General features: G+C 39.5%; 1 protein-coding gene across 1 annotated transcript in view; it reads right to left on the bottom strand.

The window, feature by feature from the left end:
* Positions 1-440: 440 nt before the first annotated feature.
* parp1 (poly (ADP-ribose) polymerase 1) overlaps positions 441-22,911 on the bottom strand; it is a 31,781-nt gene continuing 9,310 nt past the window's right edge. The window contains exons 8-23 of the mRNA XM_062034820.1: positions 20,724-20,886; positions 20,510-20,650; positions 20,200-20,433; positions 13,241-13,306; positions 13,024-13,156; positions 12,754-12,949; positions 12,562-12,690; positions 8,480-8,563; positions 8,272-8,394; positions 8,037-8,165; positions 7,868-7,966; positions 5,261-5,413; positions 5,055-5,182; positions 4,916-4,977; positions 4,732-4,846; positions 441-807 (exon numbers count right to left, since the gene is read on the bottom strand). Coding sequence (XP_061890804.1) covers positions 726-807; positions 4,732-4,846; positions 4,916-4,977; positions 5,055-5,182; positions 5,261-5,413; positions 7,868-7,966; positions 8,037-8,165; positions 8,272-8,394; positions 8,480-8,563; positions 12,562-12,690; positions 12,754-12,949; positions 13,024-13,156; positions 13,241-13,306; positions 20,200-20,433; positions 20,510-20,650; positions 20,724-20,886 — 2,037 coding nt within the window. The 3' untranslated portion in view covers positions 441-725. The remainder of the gene's footprint in view (positions 808-4,731; positions 4,847-4,915; positions 4,978-5,054; positions 5,183-5,260; positions 5,414-7,867; positions 7,967-8,036; positions 8,166-8,271; positions 8,395-8,479; positions 8,564-12,561; positions 12,691-12,753; positions 12,950-13,023; positions 13,157-13,240; positions 13,307-20,199; positions 20,434-20,509; positions 20,651-20,723; positions 20,887-22,911) is intronic.

Raw genomic sequence — 22,911 nt, 5'->3', positions numbered from 1 at the left:
AAACACAGTGGCGTAATAGGCCTAAGTATTCATCAATAATCGTCAGTAATACCTTTGTTATTGCTGACTGCAGTCTGATAAGCACCACATTGCATGTACAAGCACAGTTGCCTTAATACCACAGGCTTACCTGGGCGGAATCAAAAGGGACCCCGATTTTGATGGCGGAATGCAATGATTGTTGTTCATAGATGTCAATCACAGTCGAGCATGCTGACCACTGAGCTAAAAGCACAGGGAATCGAGTAGATGTGCCTGTCGTGAAGAAAAAATCGTTTTTAAAACGGATGATAGTTTTGCATTGTTGCTGCTCCGTTGAGTAAAATCAAGATTTTTTTCCCCAAACAGTTTTGAGGGTGAGGGAGGATTGTTGGAGCCCCAAAGCCCTCAAATGTGCAAAATAACTCACTTTCTTCCTAGGATGCATAAACAAGAGACTCTTTTTAGAAATATCTTTTAATTTGTGTGAGGGGAAGAAAGCTGAGGAGACAAACACTGCAAATATGTACATGTCAAATGTTACACTATTCCAATTGGGGGAAATTCGACACGTTTTTCTAACTAAAACTACAAACTTTGTAGTCTGGAAAGTATTCAGAGTAAATGTGGCTAGCTCGTAAACCTGCTGGAAATATAGGACACCAAGTAAGAAAAATAAAGTGACAATGAGCACAGAGCCTTTGCCGGAGCGTCTTGCGGCAGGGAATGGAACTCCAGTGGTGCTTTCACCACAAGGACGTTTTGTAATTGAAGTTGATCTTCAGGAGATACTTCAGGTTGACTTGGGCTACGTCATACACAATGTATCTGGGAGGACTGTTAAGGAAAAAGTAGAAATGTCTTGAACAAGCACATTCACAAAGCATCAATTGTCAGACCTGCCAACCTTGAAGACATTACACGTTTTTAGTGTCATTTCATGTTCACTATGTACAAACCCCGTTTCCATATGAGTTGGGAAATGGTGTTAGATGTAAATATAAACGGAATACAATGATTTGCAAATCATTTTCAACCCATATTCAGTTGAATATGCTACAAAGACAACATATTTGATGTTCAAACTGATAAAACATTTTTTTTGTGCAAATAATCATTAACTTTAGAATTTGATGCCAGCAACACGTGACAACGAAGTTGGGAAAGGTGGCAATAAATACTGATAAAGTTGAGGAATGCTCATTAAACTCTTATTTGGAACATCCCACAGGTGAACAGGCTAATTGGGAACAGGTGGGTGCCATGATTGGGTATAAAAGTAGATTCCATGAAATGCTCAGTCATTCACAAACAAGGATGGGGCGAGGGTCACCACTTTGTCAACAAATGCGTGAGCAAATTGTTGAACAGTTTAAGAAAAACCTTTCTCAACCAGCTATTGCAAGGAATTTAGGGATTTCACCATCTACGCTCCGTAATATCATCAAAGGGTTCAGAGAATCTGGAGAAATCACTGCACGTAAGCAGCTAAGCCCGTGACCTTCCATCCCTCAGGCTGTACTGCATCAACAGGTGACATCAGTGTGTAAAGGATATCACCACATGGGCTCAGGAACACTTCAGAAACCCACTGTCAGTAACTACAGTTGGTCGCTACATCTGTAAGTGCAAGTTAAAACTCTCCTATGCAAGGCGAAAACCGTTTATCAACAACACCCAGAAACGCCGTTGGCTTCGCTGGGCCTGATCTCATCTAAGATGGACTGATACAAAGTGGAAAAGTGTTCTGTGGTCTGACGAGTCCACATTTAAAATTGTTTTTGGAAACTGTGGATGTCGTGTCCTCCGGACCAAAGAGGAAAAGAACCATCCGGATTGTTATAGGTGCAAAGTGTAAAAGCCAGCATCTGTGAAGGCACCATTAATGCTGAAAGGTACATGCAGGTTTTGGAGCAACATATGTTGCCATCCAAGCAACGTTACCATGGACGCCCCTGCTTATTTCAGCAAGACAATGCCAAGCCACGTGTTACATCAACGTGGCTTCATAGTAAAAGAGTGCGGGTACTAGACTGGCCTGCCTGTAGTCCAGACCTGTCTCCCATTGAAAATGTGTGAAGCCTAAAATAGCACAAGGGAGACCCCCGGACTGTTGAACAACTTAAGCTGTACATCAAGCAAGAATGGGAAAGAATTCCACCTGAGAAGCTTCAAAAATGTGTCTCCTCAGTTCCCAAACCTTTACTGAGTGTTGTTAAAAGGAAAGGCCATGTAACACAGTGGTGAACATGCCCTTTCCCAACTACTTTGGCACGTGTTGCAGCCATGAAATTCTAAGTTAATTATTTGCAAAAAAAAAATAAAGTTTATGAGTTTGAACATCAAATATGTTGTCTTTGTAGTGCATTCAACTGAATATGGGTTGAAAAGGATTTGCAAACCATTGTATTCCATTTATATTTACATCTAACACAATTTCCCAACTCATATGGAAACGGGGTTTGTACTTCAAAGGTATGTATCCACATCTTGTGTAATAAACACATGTATGCTTTTTCTGCCGCCATGATCTAGGCGTAAACATCTGTGAATGATAACTAAATGTGCAATAATATCAGTTTGGGTTGGTGCACTAATTGTAAGTGTATCTTGTGTTTTTTATGTTGATTTAATATTTTAAAAAATAAAATAAAATAATAATAATAATAATTTTTTTATTTCTTGTGCGGCCCGGTACCAATCGATCCACAGACTGGTACCGATCCGCGGACCGGTACCGATCCACGGCCCGGTGGTTGGGGACCACTGCTGTAACCCAGTGGTTCTTAACCTGGGTTCGATCAAACACTAGGGGTTCGGTGAGTCGGCCTCAGGGGTTCGGCGGAGCCTCCGCCACGGAGGTAAAGACACATCCGACTTATCGTGTAAATAAAAACTTCTCCCTATCGGCTTATTATGGATACCCCAAACAATGTTCCCTCTAATTTTCCATCTGACTTGCAGGTTGTTTGATTGATCGATTGAAACTTTTACTAGCAGATTGCAAAGGAAGAGAATACATTATATGAAACAGTACAGTTTACACAGTACAGTACATATTCCGTACAATTGACCACTAAATGGTAACACCCCAATAAGTTTTTCAACTTGTTTAAGTCGGGGTCCACGTTAATCAATTCATGGTAATGTGTGTAATTTGTTCTTTGAACAAGGTGATGTTCATGCACGGTTCATTTTGTGCACCAGTAAAAAAAACATGACTTTTTCTTGAATTTGAAAAAAACAAAAAAACATTTTACTTTTTACTAAAGAAGGGTACGGTGAATGGGCATATGAAACTGGTGGGGTTCGGTACCTCCAACAAGGTTAAGAACCACTGCTCTAACCACAAGGCCACTGAGCTGGCTTCAGTACATGGTGAAATGATAAGTGTGACCAGTAGATGGCAGTCACACATAAGAGATACGTGTAGACTGCAACATGACTCAAGTAAAGAACACCAAAATGGTATATGTTCCATTGAAAATATAAAATATTACACACGGCGCTCAAGTGTATCAAAATGTTTTAGTAAAATTTTGGTAAGCCATGAAGCCGCAGCGCTTAATAGATTGTACTGTGCTTCAACATAGGAGTATTACTATGGTGTGTGTATAAGGTAATAAATATTATCTGGCATTTTGTTTCGCAATATTAAGCAAAAGCAACTTTTTCTACCTTATGGTACCTGCTGATCTGAATTTGGAATCTGCATAAGTCACGAAAAATTGTGTGAATCCGCCTTTGTGGTCCGTGCTGACACCATAGTCGATAATCTTCTTCTTTTTCTCTATCTTCTTGTTATGGGACATTCATCCTCCGCTGTTGCCATTCCTAATATAAAGTAGTGTAAAGTTCTTACTTATATCTGTCAGTAAACTCACCATGAAAGCACTAAAACATACCGGTGTAGTGAGTTTACATTATTCACCCAAAGAACTTTAGTTATTAGAGAGTTCCGGTCGGACGCTTTTTCACGGGACACATTTCCGGCCTTGTTGTTGTTTCCGGATGAGGAGATGCTGCTCCGTTATTGATTGAAGTCTGAATGTCATTAAAACAGTTAGCTCCATCTTTTGACACTTCTTCCACTCCCGTCCTTGCACGCTACACCGCTACAACAAAGATGACGGGGAGAAGACGCTGCCGAAGGTGAGCCGCGTAAATAAGACCGCCCACAAAACGGCCATTCCAGAAGCGACTCAGAAGGCGGCTTGAAGTTAAAGTTAAGTTAAGTTAAAGTACCAATGATTGTCGCACACACACTAGGTGTGGTGAAATTTGTCCTCTGCATTTGACCCATCCCCTTGATCACCCCCTGGGAGGTGAGGGGAGCAGTGGGCAGCAGCGTAGTCGCCCCCGGGAATCATTTTTGGTGATTTAACCCCCAATTCCAACCCTTGATGCTGAGTGCCAAGCAGGGAGGTAATGGGTCCCATTTTTATAGTCTTTGGTATGACCCGGCCGGGGTTTGAACTCACAACCTACCGATCTCAGGGCGGACACTCTAACCACTAGATGATGTGTAAAACATCTTCCATGCAACATTTTGACCAAAGAACCACCATTACATGTTATGTAGACCACGAGGAAGTCTTTTACATTTAGAAAAAAATATATAATATGACCCCTTTAATGCACCTTATAATCCGGTGCGTCCTATGGTCCGGAAAATGTTTTTTTTGTTTAGTTTTTCAGGCAGGTCTGAGTTGTGTGCAAAAGTAGACAGCAAGTGAGCGTAAAAAAGGATACTCGTTGTACAGCAGGCTTGTGTCATCAATGTTGGTGTTGGTTCCTTTTCCCAGAGGCACATGTACGCCGTCCAAAGTGGTAGTAGCGCTCGATTCAGGAGCAGTTCTACCCACACCTGCAAGAATTGGCAAATCAGAGTCAATGTGAAGCATGAATTACTGAGAAACAACATGTTATTTCATACCTTTAACACTATGCTTGCCCTTTGGTAATTTGGTGATATGAGAGGCCTTTTTCAGCTCATGCCTGAAAATGAAAAGGGAAAAAAGCACCATCAGCATCAATTAGGACGGACAGAGTTTATTTAGGAATATGTCACTTACATGTTGCCGAGAGCAACTTCAGCCAACAGTAGAAGCCCCACTGGGTTGGACTGTGATGTGTGACAGTAGTTTGCACTCTTGGACACCATGTCGGCAAAGTACAAACCTTTGCCGAACATGTAACCAGTCTATAACAACACAAATAGAGTAATGATACCTCCTGTGTTGAATGAAATATCTCAGATGATGGAGCAACATGTACTCACCACAGGCGCTTCTGGAGGGGCAATGCGGAGACCCTGAGACAAGATGCCAGCGTAGTTGGTGGTACGCGAGCCATGCCACAGCAGCTGGCGATTGTGCAGCTCCTCGAAGGGGCGGAACCGCTGACGCTCTCCCTCGCGACTGATTTTGAAAATCTTGAATGACAGGTTATACAAAGTATTAGGGCTGCACTGAAAACAAAACAAAAAGTTGGAATGCTAACACAGAAATTTAGAATGTCCTGGCCGGTAAATGCACATCTTGATTAAAAAACAGAGTTTTAAAGTTTTTTGTACAATCACAAAGGAAAATTAGTTTATCATAATTTTTTGACTTTTTATAATTGGCAATATTGTGAGTTTATTCTCATAATATTATAATTAGCTCTTTAATGTTATAAAATTTTGACTTTCCCCCGTATACAGTCATCCCTCATTTATCGCTGTTAATTGGTTCCAGACAAAATAATTTCCACGAAGTAGGAATGATTAATTATGAATCGAATATTTTCATAGTTCAAGCTTAAAAAACAGTTTACGACCTTCTAAATTCCTTCTTTTTTTTAACATCATGAGATCTCTGACATGAAATAACATCCTTTAGTCACTTTTACACTCTTTTAATCGAATATATTAATGCTTCTTGATGCTGAGGCTGAGCCAATCAGTGGCCACGATACTGAAAAGCGTGATCGGAATTATAGATGTCCAAATTATCGGCCTAAAAATGCTTTAAAATGTAATATCGGAAATTATCGGTATCGTTTTTTATTATTCTCGTATCGTTTTTTTTAATTTTTTTAAATTAAATCAACATAAAAAACACAAGATACACTTACAATTAGTGCACCAACCCAAAAAACCTCCCTCCCCCATTCACACTCATTCAAACAAAAGGGTTGTTTCTTTCTGTTATTAATATTCAGGTTCCTACATTATATATCAATATATATCAATACAGTCTGCAAGGGATACAGTCCGTAAGCACACATGATTGTGCGTGCTGCTGCTCCACTAATAGTACTAATCTTTAACAGTTAATTTTACTCATTTTCATTAATTACTAGTTTCTATGTAACTGTTTTTATATTGTTTTACTTTCTTTTTTATTCAAGAAAATGTTTTTAATGTATTTATCTTATTTTATTTGATTTTTTTTTTTTAAAAAGGACCTTATCTTCACCATACCTGGTTGTCCAAATTAGGCATAATAATGTGTTAATTCCACGACTGTATATATCGGTATCGGTAATTAAGAGTTGGACAATATCGGAATATCGGCAAAAAAGCCATTATCGGACATCCCTAATCGGTAATAGTTTGGTCTCATCTAGTGGCAAATATTACTGCATTGTTGATGTTTTTGAGTTCATTTTAATGCTTAATGCTTGCTAAATATATTTTTTTCCACATACAATAAGTTTATTTCCGTACAATCACCATTTTGTCCTATAATTTTTTGACTTTATTCTAATAACATTTTTTGTAAACTTGTCTTTTTTGTGCAATTCATAGTTTCTTGTATTATATAATTTACAACTTTTTCCTCATACAATTATGTTATTTTTAGTAACTTGCATCTTTTCTACTAATATCACAGCTAGGGATGTCTAATAATATCGGCAGTCCGATATCATCAGCCGATAAATGCTTTAAAATGTAATATCGGAAATGATCGGTATCGGTTTCAAAAAGTAAAATGTATGACTTTTTAAAAGGCCGCTGTGTACACGGACGTAGGGAGAAGTACAGAGTGCCAATAAACCTTAAAGGCACTGCTTTTGCATGCCGGCCCAGTCACATAATATCTACGGCTTTTCACACACACAAGTGAATGCAATGCATACTTGGAGGGTGACCGTATAAACAACTTTAACACTGTTACAAATATGCGCCACACTGTGAACCCACACCAAACAAGAATGACAAACACATTTCGGGAGAACATCCGCACCGTAACACAACATAAACACAACAGAACAAATACCCAGAACCCCTTGCAGCACTAACTCTTCCGGGACGCTACAATATACACCCCCTGCTAAACCCTAACCCCCCCCCCCAAACCTCCTCATGCTCTCTCAGGGAGAGCATGTCCCAAATTCCAAGCTGCTGTTTTGAGGCATGTTAAAAAAAATAATGCACTTTGTGACTTCAATAATAAATATGGCAGTGCCATGTTGGCATTTTTTTCCATAACTTGAGTTGATTTATTTTGGAAAACCTTGTTACATTGTTTAATGCATCCAGCGGGTCATCACAACAAAATTAGGCATAATATTGTGTTAATTCCACAACTGTATATATCGGTATCGGTTGATATCGGAATCGGTAATTAAGAGTTGGACAATATCGGAATATCGGCAAAAAAGCCATTATCGGACATTTCTAATCACAACCTTATTCCTGTAAAATTAAAACTTTTTTCCTCAGTTAGATTTAAGTTACGACTTTATTTAATAAAATGACTACAGTTTCTTTAAGTATTGTAACTTTTTTCTTGAAACTAAGACTAAATTTCATACCAAGGCTATATTAACATAACATTACTTTGCGCTAAAGTAAGGTGACGAGGTCTGATTGAACCATTTTCACCAAAGGGAAACTTACATCTTCTATTTCCAGTGTATAGGTGTTGTGCGTGGCAGCGTGGGTATTCTTCACATATTGCATAATGATCTCCGCCTCCTCTGTGGACTTGTCCACAACCTGGTACATACAAAAGTTTATTAACACACAACATCTGAAAATGAAGCCAAAGTGATGGCGTGGTCCTGACCTCCATCTTAGTTTTGAGTTTCTCATAATTGATGTCGATTGGATCGCTCTCATCGTCCTGCGCGCCTCCTCTTAGCAGACTGTAGGCCACTTCAATGTCCAACAGGTTGTCCAGCATCTGAACTTTAGCCTGGACAGTGATGAATATGAATATTTGTCATCCACATGTACCTTTAAATCCTGCACGGGGTTCATAAGTCAAAACATGAAGACACTGGACAATCCTGTGTCCATACTTGAATAAATTCCAGGTTGTTGAGCAGTGGGGGTTTCTTCATGCCAAAGTCGTGAGGTATCAGGGTGTAGAAGCGATTGGAGAGATCCAAGATCTGGGCTTCGGATGCACGATCTGATACAGCCTAACAAAGAAAGTGGATTATTATCTTAAACAGCTTGAGAGTTGGTTTTAACATAAGAAATCAAGCAAATTCGAGGTCAACTGACCTGCTGGACGTCAGTGAGGAGAGCATAAGCACTCTGAATTTGCCTTTTACTCAGTTTTCCCAGAGGCATCTTCTGGAGGTCAATCTGGACGCAGGACACAGAATAGAGCTTCACAAATGCGCACAAAGAAGCTATATTGTTATGAGACTATAGGGTTGTCATGATACCAGGATGTTAGTAGTCGATACTGATACCAGTGAATTTCAATGATTTTCAATACTTATCCAATACCACGATAAATATAACTACCGTAATTTCCGGACTATAAGCCGCTACTTTTTCCCCTCGTTCTGGTCCCTGCGGCTTATACAAGGGTGCGGCTTATTTACGGCCCGTTCTTCTCCGACACCGACGAAGAGGATTTCGGTGGTTTTAGTACGCAGGAGGAAGACGATGACACAATGATTAAAGACTGACTTTTCATATACCGGTAGGCTGGTTATTTTGATAACGTACAGGCGAGCACTTTGTATTACTTTGCACCGTTGTATTATTTGTACTCTGCACGAATGCTGTTCGCCATGTCAAAGATGTGAAAGTTTGATTGAAAGATTTATTGTTAATAAACGGGACGCTTTGCGTTCCCAAACAGTCATCTCTGTCCCGACAATCCCCTCCGTGGTAGCAGGAACCCCTATATACTACGCTAATTACACATCAAAACCCTGCGGCTTATAGTCGGGTGCGGCTTATATATGGAGCAATCTGTATTTTCCCCTAAATTTAGCTGGTGCGGCTTATAGTCAGGTGCGGCTTATAGTCCGGAAATTACGGTAACAGAACCCATGCACTTTTAAATTCATTATTTTAAACGGTCAAGTATTTAAAATTAACTGTGCTTCAACATCTTTTTGCACAAAATTCTAATTGCAGTAGCAGCTGCCAAAGGGTAACTGTACTTAAACTTATCACTTTTTAAAATCTTTTACATTTAGTAATATATCACATTATATTTCAAATTTGCTTTCTGTATGTATTTTTAAACTGCATTTGTTTGGTTTCCTTTGCTATTTTTTTTATAATTTCTATTCTATACACTCATATTACCGTATTTTTCGGACTATAAGTCGCAGCTTTTTTCATAGTTTGGCCGGGGGTGCGACTTATACTCAGGAGCGACTTATGTGTGAAATTATTAACACATTAGCGTAAAATATCAAATAATATTATTTAGCTCATTCACGTAAGAGACTAGACGTATAAGATTTCATGGGATTTAGCCATTAGGAGTGACAGATTGTTTGGTAAACGTATAGCATGTTGTATATGTTATAGTTATTTGAATGACTCTTACCATAATATGTTACGTTAACATACCAGGCACGTTCTCAGTTGGTTATTTATGCCTCATATAACGTACACTTATTCAGCCCGTTGTTCACTATTCTTTATTTATTTTAAATTGCCTTTCAAATGTCTATTCTTGGTGTTGGCTTTTATCAAATACATTTCCCCAAAAAATGCGACTTATACTCCAGTGCGACTTATACATGTTTTTTTCCTTCTTTATTATGCATTTTCGGCTGGTGCGACTTATACTCCGAAAAATACGGTAGGTTTTTTTAACCCTGTGAATCGTCTTGAGTTTTTGAAAAGGGCTCTAACAATAAAATGTTTTATTAACATACATTACAAATAAAACAGTAGTGAGATAGCACAGTCTCCTAGTATATCAAAACAAAGATACTGTGCTTATAAATATGTTCATAAATAACAGTCGTGAACTATTTTACGTAAGAAAGGACAGCAGTGGCATGGAGCCATCAAGTACAAAAACACAATACTGTTAACATTCTCTATTTATCGTGTTATTTGTAATGAAATAGCATAATAAAAAGGCTCAAAAAATATTGAAAGACAAATCTTAAGTGTTTTTATTCAGAATCAACATTTCTGCTTTTTTCATTACATTATGCCTCTTTGCTCTATTTGTCCATTTTTATGTTCTTTTTTTGTTCACTTTATTTCTACAATGTGCCAAGGGCACTTAAAAAAGAGCTGCATTCAGCAAATAGCCTGAACTAGCCAATAAATGCATGACTTAAAACACACTCACTCTGTCACTTTCTCCTTATGTTTTCCGGTTTATGCGTACATCCATAAAGTGGCAACACGGATCTCTTTTACTACGTCTTTCTCTGGCCAAGCCGATGTGTTGTGAAGCGATTATAATTACTTTTTTATAGCAAGGGAGAAATGTAGGCACCAAATCCGCATATTTGGCAGGCCAACACAAATAAGCACATCAATGAAAACATTTTTTAAAGGGGTTGTATTATGATTTTCCCCCTAGATTTTAAACACTCATTGTGGTCTTACATAAAATGTAATGGTGGTTCTTTGGTCAAAATGTTGCATAGATTTCAAGCCACTTTCTGACTCTCTTCATTCAGAATGAACCATTTTGTGGGTGGTCTTATTTACGTACGGAAGCCCACTTTGACTGAGTCTCCACCCCGTCAGCCATGTTATAGTTTTTAGCGCTATTATATGGAGTCTATTGAAAGAAAGTTTGACCTACACGCTACTTTTTTTATACAAATAGCAGAGGATTTGTGCATACATGTGCATGTACGAGCCAGTCTGCCCCACGAGAGGATACAGAAAAAGAAGGAGCTTATTGACTACAACTGAATAAAAATGGCGAACACGTGTCAAGTTCTTTGGATAAAGCTTTACCATATATGGAGATATCCTCTAACTAAGGCAAAATACTAGAGATGTCCGATAATAGCTTTTTTGCCGATATCCGATATTGTCCAACTCTTAATTACAGATTCCAATATATACAGTGTAGGGCTGCAACAACTAATCGATTAAAATTGATTATAAAAATAGTTGGCGATTAATTTAGTCATCGATTCGTTGGATCTATGCTATGCGCAGAGGCAATTTTTATTTTATTTTTTATAAACCTTTATTTATAAACTGCAACATTTTCAAACAGCTGAGAAACAATAATCAAAATAAGTATGGTGCCAGTATGCTGTTTTTTCCCAATAAAATACTGGAAAGGATAGAAATGTAGTTTGTCTGTTTTATCTGATTATTAATCAATTAATCGAAGTAATAATCGACAGATTAATTGATGATCAATTTAATGGTTAGTTGCAGCCCTAATACAGTGGTGGAATTAACACATTATTATGCCTAATTTTGTTGTGATGCCCCGCTGGATGCATTAAACAATGTAACAAGGTTTTCTAAAATAAATCAACTCAAGTTATGGAAAAAAATGCCAACATGGCACTGCCATATTTATTAATAAAGTCACAAAGTGCATTATTTTTTTAACATGCCTCAAAACAGCAACTTGGAATTTGGGACATTCTCTCCCTGAGAGAGCATGAGGAGGTTGAGGTGGGCGGGAAGGGGGTAGCGGGGGTGTATATTGTAGCGTCCCGGAAGAGTTAGTGCTGCAAGGGGTTCTGGGTATTTGTTCTGTTGTGTTTATTTTGTGTTACGGTGTGGATGTTCTCCCGAAATGTGTTTGTCATTCTTGTTTGGTGTGGGTTCACAGTGTGGCGCATATTTGTAAGAGTGTTAAAGTTCTTTATACGGTTACCCTCAGTGTAACCTGTATAGCTGTTGACCAAATATGCCTTGCATTCACTTGTGACTGGGCCGGCACGCAAAGGCAGTGCCTTTAAGGTTAATTGGCGCTCTGTACTTCTCCCTACGTCCGTGTACACAGCAGCGTTTTAAAAAGTCATACATTTTACTTTTTGAAACTGATACCGATAATTTCCGATATTACATTTTAAAGCGTTTATCGGCCGATAATATTGGCAGTCCGATATTATTGGACATCTCTACAAAATACGTCACTAAAGTCTCAAATTCCAAAGGGCTCATTTGAAAAGAGTAAAGTGTTTTATTAATATCTCGGCCACGCCTTCATGGTTTTGATTGAAATGTTCCTGAGGATCCCAAATAAGCAAAAATAGTTGCCAATAAGTAATAAAAGTTAGTTTGGCTTTTTTACTTTACATGTTTTTATTGACTTGGTATCGAAGTATCAATACTTTTGACAACCCTATAAGACTGCAGTCCATAAAGTAAAGCCTTAAATGTGCAAGTACCTCAAACTCAACCATGGCCTTCTTCATGCTCTCTACATCAAAGATCATTTTGATGAGATCCTGGAGAGGTTTGTCCAGTTTGGACTTGGTGCCAGCGGTGGCTGTCAGCCTCTTCACAGCTTCTTCATCCTGCTCAGAAAGAGCGAGTCCAGTCACACCATGCAAAGATATCAGCTTCCAATGTGTCCATACCTGTCCATAGTCAATCTCCAGCGGGTAGAACTTATTAGGGCATTTGGTGAAGTCAGTGCAGCCCCATTCGTTGCCGGTCTTTTCTCTGTATACGGAATGGAAGTTGCTCTGGGCAGAGAGCCTGTCTGCAAATTTATCCAGCTTGTTGCCGCCGATGGTGGTGCCCACTCTGCCCCAGGAGCGGAACACCCAGTACCTGCACATCGACGATAAACGTGGAAGCCATTCGTTGCACTGACTACGCCATGGCTTGCAAGGAAACCAACGCACCTATTCTGTACGTCGTCTTCAAGCAGCTGCAGTTTGTAGTAAGAGTTGGTTCCCCGGACGATGTCCACGAGACCCAATGTGGCGCTGTACATTTTCTCATTCTGTTCCAGCACGTGAGCGCTGTTCTCCAGACCTAACAAATCCATGTGCTCAATGAGTCAAGTTCAGCGAGGAGATAATCACTGTGCTATTTGAGCTAACCGCTCAATGTGAATACCTGAGTCTGGATCCACAGCAGCACCACCTTTGACTGTCAGTTTCAGCTTCTTGGCTTTGCTACCACCTGCAAGAGTGACCATGCATTTTAATACAACGCTAAAGACCACCACAATGTATCGCACCAGGCATCCTTCAATACTTAGTGATACTGTATATGCACTACAAGTTGTTGATGGCAGATGGATCACAGTGTTTCCCACACATTCATTTATTTGTGGCGGCCCGCCACGAAAGAATTAAGGCCGCCACAAATAGATTTTTTTTTTGTCCTGTCCAGCTTTTCAGGCAAATCCTATAGTTGATGTAGATGCCCATATCGGCTGTTCAGATTTACTTTACAAAAGAGAAGTGTAGGATCAAGATTTTTGGAGCTCTTTGTTCAGTGGATCAGATGTTTGATGAAGCTTTGTGTCTATTTACCACCACTACTGTTTTCTGTTTATTTGTTACTGACTGTGGCAGGACACCTCTGCCTCTGTTTCACTTTATGTTGCTGGTAAATAATATGGTTGTAGTAGTAGGCTAAAGTTAAATTATTTATTATGCACTAATTAAAGGGGCAGAGCTTTAAGAGACATTTTAGCTTTTATATTTTTATAAGATATATATTTTGTAAGAACCACAATTAATAAATATATTTCAGTGAATAACTTATTGTTCAAATCTGTATATAAATATGTACATAAAGTGTTGTAATTATATTGTAAAATGGATGGATGGATGGATGGATGGACTTTTAAAACAAAACTGTTATTATTAGTTAGTAAGTATACATTTTTTGAGCCTTTTTAGAGAAAATCATATCATTGTAGTAAATTATGCTAATTACTCGATGATGTCATGGTAACCACGCCCATAGCCACGCCCCCACCGCCACAGGTATCTTGGCAGTTTATGGGAAACACTGGATCCAATCTTTCGACTGGTGGCACAGTGGAACCGCAATTTACGAATCACTTTCATTTTATGAACTTTTAGATCGAGCCAAAAGTGCCTCCATGTACAAACTATGTTATTGTGTACGAACACTTCATTCATTCATTCTGTGTTCGCCATGCAAGCAAAATACAGGGCGCAGGAGTTGAGGAGTCAAAGCCCTTCAAGTCACATCCAAGACAGGACACTAGTGGTCACTACTTAGCACTTCAGTGTGTGTTTTTACACCTTCTAGTGGTTAGAGTGTCCGCCCTGAGATCGGTAGGTTGGAGTTCAAATCCCAGCCGAGTCATACCAAAGACTATAAAAATGGGACCCATTACCTCCCTGCTTGGCACTCAGCATCAAGGGTTGGAATTGGGGGTTAAATCACCAAAATGATTCCCGGGCGCGGCGCCGCTGCTGCCCACTGCTCCCCAAGGGGATGGGTCAAATGCAGAGGACAAATTTCACCACACCTAGTGTTTGTGTGACAATCATTGGTACTTTAACTTTAACTTAACTTCGGACTAGTTTTGTCCATTTTGATAACGATAGGAGTCCCAAAAACTCAACAGACCAGCATGGAAAGAAGGAAGGAATTACTGTGGAGTTGAATAAAAAGACTATTTGCCAGTAGTACATTAATGGAACTCAGGTTTCTTACCACAGCAAGTTATAATTGTGATGAGACCAGACTTTTCTAGAAAAATATGCCAGAGCAGATTTATTTCACAGCGGAGGAAAAAAAACACGACGTGTGTCTTTCAATGAACAAACACGCAAACCCGCCTCCTTCCTTCTCTCCCTGTCTGCTTTCTCTTCAGCTCCTCTATCGATGTTAATGTAGGTGGATTTTACTTTTTAAAATGTTGTTATTGTGACAAGATGGTTGTTAAAAGATAATAATTTTTGTGATTGTTTGTGAGACCACCAAACAGACTTCTGTGTGTGTGCGCATGTGGCCAGAACTTTGGATACAATGGACCGCAGCTTGAAGTTGTCGTTTGGACTAGTTCGTTCATCCCCTCTTGTTATGTTTGTTTGATAAACAGTACTGTACAGCACTTTATATTGGGTTCAAAGTTTACAAACCTTAACTAAAATATGCATTTTTGTCGAAAATGAAACCCATTATGCATATTTACATTGTTTCTTAGGGAGAAATTTGCTTCAGTATATGAACCTTTTTTTAATTTACAAAACCCGCTATAAAGACAATAAGGCGCAATTAAAATCCTTTCATTTTCTCAGAAATTGACAGTGCGCCTTATAGCCAGGGGCGCCTAATGTACGTATGAATTCTGGTTGCACTTACCAACAATGTTCCCTCTAATTTTTCATGTGTGTGAGCAAACACAAAAACTCCCTGAGCATTCAGTGGAGCCCATGTGAGCAACATCAGACGTGCACACTGTGGCTACACCAGCATCACACCTGTCCCAAACCTGACTAAATAACAAGTTCAATCGCCATCCATCCATCCATTTTATTACCGCTTGTCCCTTTCGGGGTCGCGGGGGGTGCTGGAGCCTATCTCAGCTGCATTCGGGCGGAAGGCGGTGTACACCCGGGACAAGTCCCCACCTCATCGCAGGGCCAACACAAATAGACAGACAACATTTTCTTATTATTATAATCAAATGACAGCAGTCATTTCCATGAGGTTATTTTCTAATATACCGGTAAGTGTTTTGGCCCGCTTACAATGACAACAACAAAAAATATTGTTTTTCATCAACTGTGTACTTGTATTGTTTGTCTTGTTGGAGGTCCTGCTTTGGAAATAATTTGTACCCTTTCAGACATTGCATTTAGTTCCCATTAAAACATTCACATGTTGCACAATGAGATGTAAGCAGGGGATCATGTGTACATTCCTGCAACTTCCTGTTTGTAAAAAATATATTTTTATTGGTATTTATTTAATATACTAACAGCATTTCATGATTAATATTTATCAACTAAGATTCCTAATAAATGACACTAGTATAAGCACACATTTGATTGGTAAATCATAGTGTAACGACCTGGAATGACACTTTATGTGTGGTGTTGGAGTTGTCCGACTTTTTGTGTGTCTGTAAACGCATCACTGGCTAAGTGCCATATGTGCATGTGTTGGCGCAAGTGAGAAAGAGCGAGCGGCTGCTGTTGATTTAACAAAGTTGCTTTTGGTCTGGTTTGTACTGCAGAAAATGACCACTTTTGCTAGATATCATTTTTTTTACTAATGTTTTGGTGATGTGTTTATGGCCGACAATAAAGAGTTTTGCTCAGTAAAGTCCATCCATCCATTTTCTACCGCTTATTCCCTTCGGGGTTGCGGGGGGCGCTGGAGCCTATCTCAGCTACAATCGGTAAAGTGATGGATGGAATTCATGTCCTCAAAGCGTCTCGACAGACGTTACAATATTTGAACAATGATGACGAAAACTGTTTTCTCTGTCGTGTCCGTGTGTCGAAAATTGTTATGCGCTTATTTTTTTGTTTGATTTTGTGCGTGGCATAGATTTGCCGTGCGCAGAGGGCGCTTGAGCAGTGCGCAATTGCACAGGCGCGCACCTTAGAGGGAACGTTGCTTACCAACCTCGAAGTAATTTTATTTGGTACACGGTGTAATGCTAAGTGTGACCAGTAAATGGCAGTCACACATAAGAGATACACGTGGATTGCAAGATGACGCCTGTTCAATTGAAGGAAGCAGATTATTCAAATATTTACCCAAAGTGCTATGTACTTTCTAATACAAAGTAGCATGCAGTTTTAATTTATATCTGTCAGTAGACTCGCTATGGAAGCGCTAATAACCAAGACAAAGATAACGAGGAGAAGACACTGTCAAAGTGAAGCCCCGTAAATAAGACTGCTCACAAAGCGGCTCATCCTGAAGAGACGGTCATAAAGAGGCTTGAAGATGATCAGTAAAAAAATCTATGCAACATTTTAACCACCATTACATGCTATGCAGATGACAAGAAACTGTTTTAAATGTGGGGGGCAAAAATTATAATATGACCCCTTTAATGCGCCTTTTAATCCAGTGGGCTTTTTGTACAAAAATACACGTGAATAGACCCACTCATCGGCAGTGCACCTTTTAATTTGGTGCGAACTATGGTCCGAAAAATAAGGTACGTTCGTAAATCAAGGTTCCAATGTTCCTCATAATAGTGTCTCTCTTTCTTTATTTATTCAACACATGCTTGCCACTTTAAGTACAAACCCCAAAACCAGTGACGTTGGCACGTTGTGTAAATCGTAAATAAAAACAAAATATAACAATTTGCAAATCCTTTTCAACCTATATTCAATTGAATGGACTGCAAAGACAAGATACTTAACGTTCCAACTGGAAAATGTTTATATTTTTTGCAAATATTAGCTCATTTGGAATGTGATGCCTGCAACATGTTTCAAAAAAGCTGGCACAAGTGGCAAAAAAAAGACTGAGAAAGTCGAGGAATGCTCATCAAACACTTATTTGGAACATCCCACAGGTGAACAGGCTTATTGGGAACAGGTGGGTGCCATTTATCAACAACACCCAGAAACGCTGCTGGCTTCGCTGGGCCTGAGCTCATCTAAAATGGACTGATGCAAAGTGGAAAAGTGTTCTGTGGTCTGACGAGTCCACATTTCAAATTGTTTTTGGAAACTGTGGACGTCGTGTCCTCCAGACCAAAGAGAAAAAAATACATCAGGATTGTTCTAGGCGCAAAGTGTAAAAGGCAGCATGTGTGATGGTATGGGGGTGTATTAGTGCCCAAGACATGGGTAACTTACACATCTGTGAAGGCGCCATTAATGCTGAAAGGTACATACAGGTTTTGGAGCAACATATGTTGCCATCCAAGCAACGTTACCATGGATGCCCCTGCTTATTTCAGCAAGACTATGCCAAGTCACTTGTTACAACAGCGTGGCTTCATAGTAAAAGAGTGTGGGTACTAGACTGGCCTGCCTGTAGTCCAGACCTGTCTCCCATTGAAAATGTGTGGCGCAATAAGAAGCATAAAATACGACAACGGAGACCCCCGGACTGTTGAACAACTTAAGCTGTACATCAAGCAAGAATGGGAAGGAATTCCACTTCGAAAATTGGTCTCCTCAGTTCCCAGAGTGTTGTTAAAAGGAAAGGCCATGTAACACAGTGGTGAAAATGCCCCTGTGCCAACTTTTTTGCAATGTGTTGCTGCCATTAAATTCTAAGTTAATGATTATTTGCAAAAAAACAAACAAGTTTCTCAGTTCGAACATGAAATATCTTGTCTTTGCAGTCTATTCAACTGAATATAGGTTGAAAAATATTTGCAAATCATTGTATTCTGTTTTTATTTACAAATTACACAACGTGCCAATTTTACTGGTTTTGGGATTTGTATAACAAAGAGCTGAAAGACAGCTGGCAACTTAATATACCGTATTTTTCGGAGTATAAGTTGCACCGGAGTATAAGTCGCACCTGCCGAAAATGCATGTTAAAGAAGGAAAAAAACATATACCGTATTTCCTTGAATTGGCGCAGGGAATATAGTATTCGCACGTCTAGAATTACTGCCGGGTCAAACTCGTTTCTCAAAATAATTAACGCATGCTTGGCCTTATCGCCGGTTCATTATTAACGCCGGATCAAATTCGTTTCGCAAAATATTAATTTTATTATCGCATGTCTATAATTTTCGCCGGGTCAAACTCGTTTCGCAAAATATTTAGCATATGGCTAGAACTTCCGCCGGGTCAAATTCGTTACGTCACGAGTGACGATTTACCTGTCCTCATTTTCAAAATGGAGGAAGCTGATTTCAGTAGTTTGCAATCGCACAAAGGAAAAAAGATAAAGAGTTATTCACTAGGATTTAAAGTACAAGCTATTGAATACCGGTACGGTATGCTAAAAAGAACAGTAAGCAGCTATGTTTTATTAATACACCGTAGCTGCGTGTGTCAAATACGGTATGAGTCATTAAATGACTCCCGCCTCCTGGTGGTAGAGGGCGCTAGTGATCCTTCTTGCGACTTCCGGTACTGCAGAAGAAGTGACAACACGCAGCAACAGATTTTTTTTTTTTCTCCTCTCGCCTGAACTTTTAACATGGAGGATTACATACCTCTATCTAAAATAAAACAGTTTTCTAAACTGGACTTTCAATGGAAGCAGGAGGTAATAATTAAAGGAATATCTCCATCGAGACAGAGAGACTTTTAAAACTGAAGAAAGAAAATAAGGAAGACTTCTATAAACAAGTTATCGATGCTTTTGGTCAGAAGGAGCTGCAAATGGACTCCATTTATAAGTACAGGTAAGACCATAATAACGTTTTTTTTATTAAATGTGCTTTTCATGATGGTATGCTTACATCACACTCAAAGCGCACGCCTAAATTTACCGCATTCCTTTTGGTAAACGCCGGAGTGAGAAGAGGTTTTAAAATAATTAGCACATGCACGGCCATTCCGCAGGCTTCCGGTAAACGCCGGAGTGACAGGAGGTTTTAAATTAATTAGTGCCCCTGCGGCTATTCAAGGAAATACGGTGTAAGTCGCACTGGAGTATTAGAGCATTTTTTGGGGAAATGTATTTGATAAAAGCCAACAGCAAGAATAGACATTTGAAAGGCAATTTAAAATAAATAAAGAATAGTGAACAACAGGCTGAATAAGTGTACGTTATATGAGGCATAAATAACCAACTGAGAAGGTGCCTGGTATGTTAACGTAACATATTATGGTAAGAGTCATTCAAATAACTATAACATATAGAACATGCTATACGTTTACCAAACAATCTGTCACTCCTAATCGCTAAATCCCATGAAATCTTATACGTCTAGTCTCTTACGTGAATGAGCTAAAAATTATTATTTGATATTTTACGGTAATGTGTTAATAATTTCACACATAAGTCGCTCCTGAGTATAAGTCGCACCCCCGGCCAAACTATGAAAAAAACTGCAACTTATAGTCCGAAAAATTCAGTACTCCCAAGTTGGGCACTCGTAAATTGCAGTAAAACTGTATTTAAACTTCTTCAGTGTTTACCTCCTTCCTCCTTTACTCTGCCGGTGCTCTTGGAAGCCATGGCTCTAGACTTGGAGGCCGCAGGTGGGGCCTCCACTTTGACCTCCGCTCCCCATGGCGAGATGGCGTGCAAAGAGACTAGCTCCTGCACAGCCTTGCCCGACGACTTGATGTCCGTGAGGAATTCTTCAGACACAACGCGCACCCCGGCGTCCTTCACTTCCTCCATTTTTTTGCCCATCTTCTCTACTTCCTCTGTGGGCGGGAGCAAAATGTAATTTCAAAAGATGGACTATTTGCTGAAAAGTCAGTTTGTTGGAAGGTTACTGACTCTTAGTGCTGATGCAGAGTGTGGCCTTTGTGACTGAAGCGCTAATTTTGCCGCCCATTTCTTCCACGGCGGTTTTTATGTCGTCCTTGTTCTTGGTCAGTTTGCCCACAGTCAACAGTTTCATACCAGTGAGAGGTTTTTCTATAGTAAACATGTACACATTTTACTTTGGCGGCTTCTTCATAATTGCACAAGAGGCGCACTTGCCACTCACCTGAGGATCCACCCTCTGGGAGTGGCTTAGAGGGGGCGCTGGAGGCACTCGCCAGAGGTTCGGCTTTGACTGCAGGCACCGTTTGAGAGGGGGTTTCTTTTGGGTAAAGCCTGTTCTGTCGCTTAAACTTGAACCTTTTTAGGAAGGGGACTTCATGAAATTCCTGAAAACAAATACAAAAAAATGCAGATAATTATTTTTTTAAACTGCCGTCCAGAGGTTGGTTGCGAAAGAAAAATGAAAAAAACAACTGACAGCAATGTTGATGGATTAACATTGTAATTTGATCAAAGATTTAGGGAAATATATGCCAGTAAAATCATATACAGGGCTGCCGCTATCCATTATTTTAGTAATCCATAGATTAGTTTGTTTTAGTCACGGGTTAAAACAGACTTCATAGCCTTAATATATATTTGCGGGGAAATACTTTAAATAAACAGAGATTTTTCTGCTTGCCATACCCTTAATTGTTTTCCTAATGAATGAAAATCCTCAACCATAGGTCTTTTCTCACTGCAGGAACCTTTAGAGGAACTTTCCTATTTACCCAGGTATATACAAAACCCAACACCAGTGAAGTTGGCACGTTGTGTAAATGGTCAATAAAAACCGAATACAATGATTTGCAAATCCTTTTCCACCTATATTCAATTGAATAGACTGCAAAGACAAGATACTCTAACGTTCAAACTGGTAACATTTGTTATTTTTTGCAAATATTAGCTCATTTGGAATTTGATGCCTGCAACATGTTTCAAAAAAGCTGGCACAAGTAGCAAAAAATACTGATAAAGTTGAGGAATGCTCATCAAAGACTTATTTGGAACATCCCACAGGTGAACAGGCTAATTGGGAACGGGTGGGTGCCATGATTGGGTATAAAAGCAGCTTCCATGAAATGCTCAGTCATTCACAAACAAGGATGGGGCGAGGGTCACCACTTTGTCAACAAATGTGTGAGCAAATTGTCCAACAGTTTAACCAGCTATTACAAGGAATTTAGGGATTTCACCATCTACGCTCCGTAATATCATCAAAAGGTATGACATGTATTCTTTATATATTGCTATTTATAGCTGAAATGGACCATAAGGAATTGCCTGACCCTCATGAATTCATCATTTACTGAGGAGATTACTTTTGGACACAGTGGACAAAAACCTGAATTTTTATATAAAATACGGTACTTTGTTTTTACATTATTTGGTTTTGTATATCATTGTATTTCTACACTTAGTGTAGAAATATACTGTACCACTCATCCATACGTCATCACCCTGATTTGTGTAAACTACCCTGGACTGTGAAATTCGGTGGATACACAAACCACATGGCTCTACAGGAACCTATAGATACAGGAACTTAAGGTTCCTACACTTTTGGTGGAAAAAGGCCTGTTGTAATTCATCTTTTTAACACGTGCGCCAGACAGATGAAGGCACCCACACACCACCTGGACGGCTCCTGGAATAAACACTATTTACATACATTTTTCTTTTCAGAAGTATTTAATTCATTACAGAATATTTGAGTTTGCACTTTATTGACCTTAATACTGGAGTTTATTTATCTGCAATTTATATTTGTTCTTAAAAGAACGACTTTATAAAAATGTTGCCAAGAGTAAGATACAGTGTATGCAAAGTCATGTATCCATGTAAATTGTGACATTGTTTGTCTCCTTTCAAACTACCGTATTTTCCGCACTATAAGGCGCACCTAAAAACCTCCAATTTTGTCAGAAGCTGACAGTGCGCCTTATAATCCGGTGCGCCTTATATATGGACCAATATTGAGCCTCCAACAGATAAAAGTTTCAATCAATCAATCGCAACTACGGTAAGCAGCCGCCGACTTCATTTCCCCCCGTCTTCATTTTCCCCTATAGAAGAAGTTCTTCTTCTACGGTAAGCAGCCGCCCCCGTAGAAGAAGCGTGCGGTGCATGCTGGGATATATGACTGCGTGAGGCGTGCAGTTTCATTTCCATTTGTTTGTTCATGTAAAGACCCCAAAATGGCTCCTATTAAGAGACACGCTTAGGACGCAGAGTTTAAATTTAAGACGATCAGTCACGCAGTAGAACACGGGAATAGAGCAGCAGCGACACTGACTCCATTAATGACGACTTCGATGAGACGTATGCCGTATCCGCCCAACTGTTTAATTCGGACACTGAAGAAGAAG

This window comes from Entelurus aequoreus, linkage group LG23 (assembly GCF_033978785.1).
Source record: "Entelurus aequoreus isolate RoL-2023_Sb linkage group LG23, RoL_Eaeq_v1.1, whole genome shotgun sequence".
NCBI classification, from domain to species: domain Eukaryota; kingdom Metazoa; phylum Chordata; class Actinopteri; order Syngnathiformes; family Syngnathidae; genus Entelurus; species Entelurus aequoreus.
This window is presented reverse-complemented; position numbering and strand designations above follow the sequence as displayed.